General features: G+C 37.8%; 1 protein-coding gene across 1 annotated transcript; it reads right to left on the bottom strand.

The window, feature by feature from the left end:
* Positions 1–5,868: 5,868 nt before the first annotated feature.
* Positions 5,869–10,528, bottom strand: LOC122641705 (probable protein kinase At2g41970). The gene is made up of 8 exons (XM_043834991.1): positions 10,469–10,528; positions 9,907–10,109; positions 7,856–8,112; positions 7,613–7,739; positions 7,126–7,399; positions 6,371–6,503; positions 6,204–6,290; positions 5,869–6,012 (listed from the first exon to the last, which is right to left on the bottom strand). Exons 2-8 carry the CDS (start codon positions 9,992–9,994, stop codon positions 5,887–5,889), a joined length of 1,092 nt encoding a protein of 363 aa, XP_043690926.1. The 5' UTR covers positions 9,995–10,109; positions 10,469–10,528; the 3' UTR covers positions 5,869–5,886.
* Between the last annotated feature and the right edge of the window lie 2,468 nt (positions 10,529–12,996).

Below are 12,996 nucleotides of genomic sequence, written 5' to 3'. Positions count from 1 at the left end.
AATAAAATGGTTCTTGGATCAGTGCAAATTCATCCATAGATGATAGCCCATATATAGTAGTGGCAATAATGCAGTCTTGTACTGTTGCTATACGTAGTTGATGATCTTATTAGAATTTTAAATAAGCTAAAAGTCCAATCCTGAAATCCCATGGGATATAGGAATGGATAAGAATAAGACAAATTATTCATCTAAAATTTTTCTTCTCTCTCTCTTGCTCTACTCTTGTTTTGAGTCTTTCACTTTAACTTAGAGTACGCTGTTTTGTAATCAAAGGGATCCAATAGTTGAGTGCATGATTACTAAAAGTGATAGTGAACTGTTTTATTTTGGAGATCGATCCACAATTAATTCATCTGATTACATCATTGAGGGCATCTACAATCTTAAAAAGAATATTTAGTGGCATGATTCAATCCGTCAATTTTACTAATATAAATTTTGTCACTATAGAATTCGTGGAACTAAGATCTCAAAATTGTGCCTGATATTTTCCAACACAAATAAATATATAACGATTCAAAAATGCCTTTTTCTTCGTCCGTCCTAAATGTACGTCATGATCCATGGTGAATAGAATACCTCCTTGGCTCTACGTGAAGGAAAACCACTCACATAAAAAAAAAGGAATCAAATCAAACTTTAATGGATGTGAATCCAAAACTAATTACTTTTAGGTTACAGACAAGAAAAGAAAACAAGTTGGGATAAATAATTGACATTTGCAGGTGCTAAGGAAGTTTCAAACGAAACCTCCTTTGGAGGTTGGACTATGACCTAGGACTTGTCCTTTTCAGATAACCATTAAAGGATCTTCCAGAATCTCTTCCTTTAGTCTTCACAATTATAATTTTGGAAACGCTAGCTACCTAGCTAGCTAGTGTAAATGATGACTGCCATGTTTCAGAGTAATTAAAGGCATTTATATTTGGTACCAAAATTAGTATGGGTACCCCCAATCCTGCATTCATTAATTGAATGGGAGGGGAAATTATTGGAGCATTTTGGGTAGGGATGTAAATGGATATCCGAAATCCGAATTCGAATTCGCATCCGTATTCGTTTAGGGGCATCCGTATTCGTTTAGAGATATCCGGAAAATAATCCGAATACTTCGATTAAAATCCGTCCGAAAAAAAATCCGAATACTTAATAATAAAAAATTAAGTAAATAATGATTTCAAGGGTTTTTGAAGATTAAATAAGTTCTAGAATATGATGAAAAGAGAATCATGATCTAAGAGATATGGATTGAGAGTGAATTGTATCCACTAGGGGGAGGAAGGTCCGGGTTACACAAGGCAGAGATGTAAACGGATGGTCGAAAATCCGAATCCGATCCGCATCCGAATCCGTTTAGAGGTATCCGTATTCGATCAGGGAATATCCGGCTCCGATCACATCCGATCCGTATCCGATCCAAATCCGATCCGCTTACATCCCTAATTTTGGGATGTCAGGATTTTGGACCTTTAGCCAAAAACGATGATATGGGGGCCCACAGAATATGGAGGGCCCATCATGTATCCCCGCAACAATTTGGATCCTCTAGCCGAGCTGTCCGATAGGATTGTATTGTCTAGACACGGTGAGATGTATAATGACCGTCTTACCCCTATTCAATCACAACAATATTATAGTAATAAATGCTGTGAATATATATATAAAAGATTAAAGGGAGAGTTTTTGTACATGACCGGGCATGGTGTATAGTCGTGGTTTCAATCGTCGAATGGAACTATCAAATATTGGTATTGACCATACATGATGCACTATCGTGCTTTCAACGTATTAAAAACTCTCTTCTCTTTTGACAAAATCGCCATATAAGAATGAAACTATCAAATCTAGACTTTTTGAATTTTGATGAGGAATCAACTCCGGCCACAATGAATTCAGTCATTGAAGACTACTTAGGTCTACACACAATATCTATCAAGTAGTTTGAATGGGGTCTAAATATTGTGGGCAAGTTTTTTGTTCACATATTAAGTTTCAGTCCAAACAAAGTTTACCAAACGACAAGGAAAAAAAATGTGCTGAAAAATCTGACGCTACCAAAAGGGTACATGGACCATCAAGAGGTGCACAGACATGAAAATGTAAACGATTGAATAAAATTAATTAGCTCCTTTCAACCTTCTACAATAGTTTCTAGGTTCATAATCAATAAAATTCAAGCTTGATTCATAGATCATGATTCACAGGTTGGCTAATGAAGCTAAGTACCTAAATATATTCAACTTAAAGTTGCAACTTTGGTTCATCTGAGAGCCCAATTTGCTAAATTCAAGGTTCATTAACCATGTTTTTGAATCTGGTCTATATATTACATGGGAGGGGGAAAGTGCGGGAAGGAATCTGCATGCCACACTGATGGGTGTCCTGGAAAAAATATTATCCATTTGGAGCCCACATTTTCAGAACAGGTGAAAGAAATAATAAAAAAATGCATGTGAGAGGGAATAAGCACACTAGTAGTGTAGCAATCTTTTTCTCATATTACATAACTTAGGCTGTGTTTGGTATGCATCCTTGGAATGCATTCTAGGTCAACTTCACATTCTTGGTAGGGATGTAAACTGATCGAATTCGGTCGGATAATGGCATTATCATATTCGTATCCGATTATATTCAGACGGATTCGAATAATATCCTATCGGTTTTCAGACGGATTCGGATAATTTCCGGATAGTGATTTTTTGAATACAGGTTCTCCTAAATGGATATGAATACGGATTGAATACGATTTTTTGACTATCCGTTGACATATTTACCCTTTTTATGATGAGGGTTAGGTAGACTCGAGAGTTCAGTAACTACCCTTTCTTCATGATCTACTCTTCTTAGTCTTTTATTCTCTTACATTTTATACTTTTGATTTTCTAATAGATATGCAATTCCATGTATCACATTGCATAAAACAATATATATAAACCAATAGCAAATCTAGAAAAAGAATCACATTATCTTAACTTATAAATTTATAAATTATAAAAATAAGATAACAAAATCCAATAAGGTAACTTAAAAGCATAGACAAACACAGAGTTATATTTCAGATATTTTATTACCGTCGGATTGCTAAATGAATCGGATAATAATCGGTCGGATAGGGGGATTATCATATTCGTATCCAATTAGTTTCGGACGGATTCGGATTCTCCTAAACGGATACGAATGCGGATCGAATACGGATTTACGAATATCCATTTACATCCCTAATTCTTGGTTGATAAAAATAGTTGTTTTTATCGTTCGAGAATGCGAACTCGACCTGGAATACATTCCAAGAATGCAAGCCAAACGCAGCCTTAATCTTTAGTTTGTTAATTCTATTTTTGATAAGGCCGGATTGGATACTGCGTTTATCACCCCACTGGTAGATGCTACATCGCTTTCTGTCAACAAAGCTTTCACCTGCATCCTTTGCTGATTATCATATTTAGAGAAACAAATGCTAGTGACAGTCACTAACACTCATATCTTGCCATATCTAGATAATTGTCTTGTTTTTAGAGATTAAAATAGCATTATATTACAAATGGCTTCCTTTCTAAGTATGATTGTATCATGAAAGCTGCAGTTGCAATCAGATTTATGAACATAACACCTTAAACAAGAAACAGGCAAAGAAAAGACTCATAAAAGAGACAAGATTACACATTACATAATCGCGGTCTTCATCGTATAAACCATACTAAATAAACTTCTCCACCTGTTCCCTATATTTTTTTTTCTCTACTGCTGCATTTGGTTGTCACCTGGAAAAAACCATTTTATCTTGGTTCTCCATGGCACCTTGCTGCCTATGATTTGACCCAATGAGCTCGTATGAAGTCTTCATCTGAGTCTCAATAAAATGATAGATTAGAAATGAGCGACTCGAAAACCTTTGTTTACCTCAATCCCTCACCTCAACATCCTTTGAATATCCACAGAGCAGCTTCGCGAATATCAGACTTGTACATGGAGATCAGCACATCTAGCTTGAAGTATAATCACCTTATGTTTTCAACTGCTACTGGATTCCAAAATGAGATTATTTCATTCCAAGTAGCAACCAACCAAATGTAACCTCCCATTTCAATTTCATGACAATAGGTTTTGAGTCAAGACAGCAACAGCCAACAAATTTCAGGTCTCACTCCTAATGAAATAGTTAGAAAATGGTCAGACTATTATAGTCCTATCTTAGTTAATTAAGGCTGAAAGTATCAACTAGAAAGACCCTTTTTCCCAGACACTTTAAAATCAAGTACCCTAACCACCTTAAAAGAAGAGGGGGATTTCAATTAGTGGTTCTTGTTAACATTGATTGTGATGTCTTGGTCCTTCATTCAACTCTCTTTTTCACTTGATATGGACACAAACTAAATTGTTTATAACTAGGCTTGCTTCACGATCTGGTAGACGTTCTTACCCAGTACCCAACAAAAAAGAAACAACAAGAACTACTGTTCTTATCAAGATAGTAGCCAATAAATAAAGCACTGATGTTTATAATAATTAAGTAGTTCAATTTCATATTATGTTTTTAATCTTTTCTCGCCAATGGATAGGTTGGACGTCAATGTGCCCTTCCTCTACAGGTCTAAATTAGAAGATGATCCATCAAATCGTATAGATATAAAGAGGTAGTTCCTCCTCTAAGTGGATAGCAACATTTTCCCTTTGCCAACTATGTCTACCTCAACAGTGCTTCTTGTGTTTCTTTGCTATGGTAATCGTGTTGTTCTTAGTTCCTGCATCTTTCACCTTATCAAGTCAGTAACATTGATATTTTTGTCGGAAGTAACTCGATGGAATGGCTGTTTGTCCTTATTGATGTTTCTAAATCCTTCATTTTGCCTACCCGGAATTTTCAAGTATGGTTTTAGATGGCCTTTTCCTTCTGATTCATTTCAAACTAGTCAATTCAATCTTATGAATAGCTACTCTACCTGGTTATCCCAAACTGGAAATAACTCAAGATTTAAGCTTTCTATAACTCATCAAATTTTCTTTTCCCAGAAGTGTGGAAGCCCTTCTGATATAGCCATGCTCTGGCTACCATCAGTCAATTTGACCATCAATCAGCTTATTTGTCGAAAAGTTTGTTGTGGGATTAACCTAGGATAGAAAGGGAAAAAATATCTGGGATGGAGGTGTTGAAATAATAACTGTGGTAACCAACAGATCAAATTTATTCAAAAAAAAAAAAAAACAGATCAAATTTATAGTGAAAGCCCAAACATTAAAGGAAGACTGCAATTTCATGGGTGGAAATCTGCTCCATGAATGAGCTGAAGTTCATTGTTCATTGACACAAATTTTCAGTAACTTTATCATACCTATACCCTCGAGCATAATGAAAATTTATAGAGTCATTAAAGTATGCATACCAACAATCAATACATGTTTTGGATTAACAGGTACATTTACTCACCATAAGTTGCATCATATGTTGCATTTGTCCAAATGAACTGTTGAATGACCTGGGGCATCACTAATTTTGGCATTGTTTACTCTATTTCTCTAGACTCTCTACAACCCAATCTTTAGATGTGCTCATTAATCCGAGGGTCCTTTCAATTTGTCATGCTGCATCTTGTATGCACTGTTCTGCTGTACTGTAAAACAATTTTCTTTGGGGTGCTAAATGAACTGTGCAAACTTACCTACATCTCCTCTGCCAAAAGCATCAGAAGTATTTTTGTTCTCAAACCATAGTTTAGAAAGATTAAAAGATACATCTTGAACCAGATGACTGCTATTCTTTCCCAAAAATTTTTTGATACAAGATCTCAATATTGAGCTCAAAAAGTTCAATGACAATGAATTACAAGTAAAAGAGGGGGGTGACTTCTTTTCTTTCTTTTTTTTGTATAAAGAGAGACATTATAGTTACATTTGAGACTCTGATCCTGCAGGTTTTGAGTTAAGTAGTGGTTGAAGAGCCTTGACAACAATTGTCATATTTGGCCGGAAGTCTGCTTCATATTGTACACATAGTGCTGCTACTGCTGCCATCTGAAACACACACAAATACACATACACACATTGATTTGCAAACAAAAAAGACTTAAGCAAGATTCTCATACTGCCCTATCAATTGAAATACAAGCAAAGGAAAGAGAATACTGCAACTAAACCTACTTAACCAGTGACAAGTAAAACACATAAGAACAGGACATATAGATAAGAGAAGAGGGGGCAAGGACCTTAGCGACAGCCTTAGGTGGGTATTCATTATTTAACTTGGGATCCACACATTGCTTGACCTTGTCCTCACTCAATCTTGGAGTTGCCTATATTGTTTGATGTGGTTAAAGATCCAAGAAGGAGACGAAGAAATGGAAACAAAGCTTAAAGTAGTAAGAAGTCTCACCCAAGTAACCAGACTCTGTTGCCCTTTAGGCATAGTGTGATCTACTGGCTTCCTCCCTGTCAGAAGCTCCAAAAGAACAACACCAAAACTGTAGACATCACTTTTCTGTGTCAATTGCCCAGTCATAGCATACCTGAATGGAGATAGAAGAAAAGTCGATCAAAAATCAATCAACACAGCATACCAGAAGAAAGAAAGTTTAGTATGAAGTAAATGTATAAGGTCTGAGATTTTAGAAAGCAATGGTAATTGTGGAATCCTTTAACCATGGCAACATACTGAACATTAAGTTACATTCTTATTCGTTTTGGGGTAACTTGTCTAGTTTATCAAGTTCTTTCTTAGAAGATTGTAGGTTGCAAATAGATATATACATATGTGTGTGTGTGTGTGTATGGAGAGGGTTCTGAGCAAGCAGGGTACTCTACACCCTCTCATATTTGTTTTTTAAATCATTGTGTCTCTCACTAAAAATAACAAAATAATATATGTGAGGAGGCACAATGTATGCCTTAGGCTCAGAGAGCCTTTTATAAATCAAGATTAAATCCCAATTGATATTTACCTAGCCTAAGCTTTGGCCCGTCTACATGATTTCTGTTTTTTTTGAATTGTTTCCTAAAGAATCCAGGCAGAAAAAACATGATATTACAGCTAAGTAAACGAGTTCTGGTCTGAAATTCATGAGCTGTTTCATTTTTTATTGTCCAAAAAAGAGGAACAGTAAATTCACAGTTGACAGTTGTTACACTTACTCTGGCGCATGGTAACCAAAAGTTCCCAAGACTCGAGTGGAATGTAAACGAGCTGCTGTGTCTGGAGACTGGTTGGTTAAATTGAAATCAGCAATCTTGGACACGAAATCATTGAAAAGAAGAACATTGCTGGATCTGACATCGCGATGGACTATAGGTGGTTGAATCTTTTCATGAAGGTATTCAAGACCTTTTGCTGCACCAAAAGCAATTTTCACCCTTTGGTTCCAGCTGAGAACTGGGCCAGGTTCAGCCCCCTGTACACCTTTCCTCCCTGAACAAAAGATAAACAACATGGTTCAGCATTGAAGTCCTGAAACTTGAATAGATTCAACATATTGAGCATAGTTGTCACGGCATCTAGGAGACCCAAGGTGCTTCAGCAAAGGGTACTTGGATTCCTACACGTCGCTGTGACAACTATGATCTTGAGTATCAACGTTGGAGTATGAGCATTCATTCTCATAAGTAAGGAATTCACTTATACCATGTAAAACGTCGTGTAAAGACCCCATTGTTGCAAACTGATATACCAAAATGCGATTGTCTGCCTCCAAACAGTATCCCAACAACTCCACAAAATGCTCATGCTTAAGTCTTGAAACCATTGATAACTGCATCATCCATTGTAAGAAAGAAAAGGCAAGATGTCAGACTAAAGTCTCAGTCGTGAAAGGTATAGCTTTCCCTTCTTTTTTATCCAAAAATAATAATTTAAAAAATAAACAACCTGAGCAGCAAAATCGGAATCTGGCTCTGATGAAGTACTGGCATCTAGCTTCTTGATGGCAGCAGCTTGGCCATCCTTTAAGGTTGCATGGAAGACCCGTCCATAGGAACCTTCTCCAACCAAAGCCTTTTGACCAAAATTATTGGTCAATCTCTTCAGCTCATCCAAGGATAAGGCTGGAGTTTCAATAGGTAAGACCTTTGGAGGACCTCCACTCCTGGCTACATTGGAATTCCTTGGCTGCCCTCTCCCACTCCCTAATATACATGAGGGCAAAAATGCATCGTAAGCATGAAGGAAACTGCAATATTTACAAAAAACCCCATGGAGGGGGATATGAAAAGAAGACATGATACTGATCCTCAAGTGATTTTTCTCCACCTTGCAATAATATCAGCTAACAGAGTGACAGGGCTTCTCATGCAGTTGGAGGACTCAGTGGGTCAGTTAGTAAAGGAAAAGTAAGTCTATGCTAACTTAAACATAGATGTGGTCCAACCATAGTATTGATTTTGTAACCAAGTATGTATACGCAGAATGGTAATTGAATTGATTAACGAAGCTTCAAGTTCCTCAAAGTGCAACATTATTTGAGCTCATTATATAGCAAGGAGGCCGACCCCATTTATTTGGGATAAGGCTGAGTTGAGTTGTGTTATATAGCAAGGAAGTCAAATCTTTCAAATATACAAAAAGAATGATGTAGGTAAGACAAATTTTTGTTCATCATTACCCACAAACGTGAATACCCATCTACATTGCCCTACTTTCCTTATATTCAGCTCCACAAACACCTTAACAATTGACATCAAGGAGCTATACGGTGGGATCAGCTCCCAGAAGCATAACATTCCTCATCATAGATAACCTAGTCTCTACAAGATAGCAATTGCCCGATGGTCATCTCCTGCTGGGGGTATGATGTCTTGTATTCCGTCGCTTGGTTTGTGGGTTGATTCCGAAGGGCTGTTAAGAGGCCATAGGTTTCGCTATAAATTCCTATATAGGTTTTGCTATAAATAAATAGCGAGGGTTCTTTCTCTGTAACGAAATCTGAGAGAGGTGTGAGGATGAGCGGCTGTAACCCTATTCTCCATTGATAGTGAAACAAATCTCATCTCACTATGGGCGTAGGCAATCTTGCCAAACCACGTAAATCCTTGTGTTCATTGTGTGATTGTTGTTTGCGATTTCTATTCTTTTCTTCATCGTGTTAGGATTTGTTTTCTACAATCTCCTTCGTCCTCATGCAGGGGAATCAATCAGTCATCTCCTAAATTGTACCTTCTCAGTTGTCAGTAGAGGTCCAAAAAACCTATTTCATTGATTTTCTGATGAGTTGAGTTCAGGAGAACCTGATGCTCCTCTCAGATGGTAGGGAAGTGAAAGCCATGGGAAATAAAGGAAAGGAAACACAGAACATGGTTCTGGAGAAGTGGTGTATAGGTTGATTTGGCTTGAGGCTCAGCCATTCAGAGTCATCCCTTAGGGTAGCGCAGATTGGAAGGGGTCTGATCATCAAATTCCTTTCCTTACCTGCAAATTTCAGTGATTTGCAAGGAATTGACATAGAGGACAGCTAGTTTTCTTTTAGCCACTGAGAAATGTTGTTTTCTGCAGGGTTTCATGCATGCATTGTAAGGTACAGTGTGGCCTTCCCCAGATTAAAGTAACGGACTTAAAGAAAATAGTAATCCGATTAATCCTATGATCTCTGCTCAATCCCCTCAGTTTAACACACAGCCCTCAAGTCATTCAGTGTATGGATCAGGTACCCCAAACCCATATATCCAAAGCTTCAACCTGCTTGGACATGGGACCTAAACAAACTAATTAAATTATGCTAACAGGACGAGAAAAATATTAAAATTTATCTAGAAAATGTGGTAATGATTTAAAAAAAAAACAACAATTAATTCATTACAGATTTCAATTACAAGGTACCCGTCACAAACATTTTCTATATCCTACCCTTTCAAAATGGAACTACAGATTTAGTAATGGGGATGCAAAGCAGATGAAATAAACAAGAGGAGTCAGGTATAGAATACCGGATGAATTTCCCCCCCTGGGTGGGGCAGTATACTGACTAGCTGGGGGACCGAAGTTTTCTTCTTCCACACCTCCACAGCACAACATTTTGCAGGTTGCAGAGACGACAAAGCCAGAAAAGAGATTCAGTAACCCATCTCGAGCAAATGCCCCCAAGGAATGTTATCTGATTAGATTCCTCCAATCTGAAAGAATTAAGCTTCTACAAAATCACATTATAAGTAAAGTCTCAACGAGGGGAAAGAGTGAAGGAAGTCCTCTATCCATTCTCCCCAGAAAGAAATACGAATTTGAGAGGTTTATCAATTGTGACATTTAAATCATGAAATGCTTCTTAGAATCCACATGCAATGCTGTCAAAATCATTGCTCCCATTTCTATAGATGAAAAGCTGTTTCTTATGTCATCAACCAATCAGCATATACAGAAACCATGAAAACCCAAAATTAAATTGAAGAAGACAACCAATATCACAAAATCAGATTCAAATTTTGAAGAAAGGGGAGGGGGTGGGAGAAGGTGAAAAAGAAGAAAAATCAATGGGAGAAGAAGGAGCATTACCTGACAGATTGGGATCCGAGCGACACAAGAAGGGGAGAAGAAGAAGAAGAAGAAGGGGGACGTGGGGGAGGGGGGGGGGGGAGAATAGGGAAGGCGTTTTTCAGGCTGAGAGAGAGAGAGAGAGAATAGGAAGAAAGGCCGACGTTCTTCTGTCACCCTCCTGTTTGTTTGCACCAAGACTACCAGTTTTTGTTCGCGGGAAACTCGTTTTGAGAACTTAACCGCTAAAACTAATCTCTGCCAGCTCTGCATTCCCTTCGCACATGCGTAGAAGGGTGTCAAAATTAAACCGAAATCGTTTATCGAAATAGAATCGAATCGTTTAAATCGAAATCGGCAGACCGTTTAGTTAAATGGTCCAGTTATGGTTTGAAAAATGATACCATTTATTTAATCAATTTTGTTCAATTTTAGGTGATTAATTCAACGGTTTCAAACCGTGGAATCCTTAAAACCGATTATAACCAAACTGTCTAACTGTTTACAAACTTGACAAATTTGTTTTTAATAAACAAAAATTCAAAACCTAGCAAGTAACAACTACTAAGCAGTCATGTTTCTTCATTAATGATTTCCTTTTTCAAAAAAAAAAGCTAATAACTTAGTAAATAATAAGTAATAACTAATATTAATAAATAGAGTAGAAAATGCATACAGAACTGTCTAACCAAAACGTGTAAAACCGTATATAACCATTTAACCGAAACCGTTTACCAAACAGTCCAGGTTTTGATTATGAGACTATTTTTTGTTACGATTTCTACCCTCAAGCAGTCAAAACCGAATTGAACCAAACCATTTATCCGAAACCGGACCGTTTAACACCCTTATGCGTAGTAATTTATCCCGTCCAATGTGCCTCCACGTTGCACGTCATTCACGCTTTCCATTTTTTCTATGTTCCAATTCTATATATCTATTAATTTGCAACCATGACCAGGTGGAGGATGAAACCACCATCTTCCCTCATCTAATAACAACAAAATTCTTCCTTGATTCTATGTTCCAAAAGCATACTTGTCAACATGGTTATAAATATCAGTATCAATCGGCTACAAGATCCTGTATCCATGGGTTAACAGGTAACTTCAAAGGCTGTTTTCATCGTATTAAAATCCTCTATAATATTGGCGAGGTAGTGGTGCACATCCAGCGGCACAGCAGAGGACATGTGTGTCATGTGTGCTACCTGGCCTCTGCTATGTCGTCGGATGTACACTGCCACCCCACCAGTACTACAGAGGATCCTGGTCCGTTTTCGTCCCCGTCAGGGGAGATCAGGGGTGTCAACCGGTCGGTATCGGTCGGTTTCGGTCGGGTCTAATCGGGCACCCCTTATTTTAAGTCTCACACCGTTCCCGACTGATTATACAGACGGACCTTCCCAAGTCAGGCACAGACACGGTAGCATTCGGTTGGTCGGTTACCGGGCCACAAACGGGCTAGCCTTTATACATGTTTGTCAATCTTCGGCAGCAATGGTGGGTCATAAATCATCACCATCTTCAAGCGAGTTACAGTAGCAGTAATTGATTAAAACCACAACCCAATCACAAACTCAAACGAAAGTAAAACATAAATCAATTCTTTCATAGAGTAGACAGAATTAGAAGAACTTTAACTCAATCAAAACACATTAATGATGAAACAAAAAACCCATTCAGAGAGGGGAATATCATATAACAAAAACACTATGTCGAGTGAACTACAAATAAGGGACAATCCGTTCTCACTCCCCCGATGACTTGCCAATCCTTTCTCATATTAAGATTAAACAGAGAGAGAGAGAGGTCTCAGATGCCATGGACTCTGGCATTCTATTTCTCTTGGTCCATCACTAGCCTAGAATAACATTCCTAGCGATGTGATTCAGGTCATCCTCTTGCTGTACAGTGTAAACCGAGACACTATTGGAGATTCTGGTGTCTTGCTATGGCGATGCCGTTGCTGCTGCTGCAAGTTAATTCCGTCTTGAGGGTTTCAGATTGCGCTTTGTGAAGTTTGAAAGGGCAAAGAGAGAATAAAGAGGGAGAGAGGAAAGTAGATCGATGTAGTGGTTGTGGGTAAAATTTTTATTTTGATATTAAAAAGTAAGGAGTGACGTGATGGGGGTTGGAATCTTGTCTACTAAATAATATGATATAGAATATATTAATGTATATATTACATAGTCACAAGGAGGAGATTTAGACTTTTTGCCAACTATTGTCCACTTTTTATCAATAGAAATACATTTCGGTCGGTGCAGTCGGTCGCATACCAAGGACTGGGAACGACCGGATAATATTTGGTCCGGTCCAAGGCCCGATATGTTTATTATTCGGTTGTGTCGGTATCGGATTTTGATTGATCGGTACAGATCGATCCTAATGGTGCGGATTTGCAATTGACACCCCTAGGGGAGATGCCAACCATCTCCTTTCAACGAATACTCCAATCCTGAATTGATGGAAAGATTCATATTGGGATAAATTTGTTCAAAAAATGAATATTTTTTTAAAATTAAGTGCAAAACAATCCAATACGAT

The sequence above is a fragment of the Telopea speciosissima genome, chromosome 10, assembly GCF_018873765.1.
Source record: "Telopea speciosissima isolate NSW1024214 ecotype Mountain lineage chromosome 10, Tspe_v1, whole genome shotgun sequence".
NCBI classification, from domain to species: Eukaryota; Viridiplantae; Streptophyta; class Magnoliopsida; order Proteales; family Proteaceae; genus Telopea; species Telopea speciosissima.
Note: the sequence above shows the minus strand (reverse complement) of the source record. Positions and strands in the feature narration are given on the sequence as shown.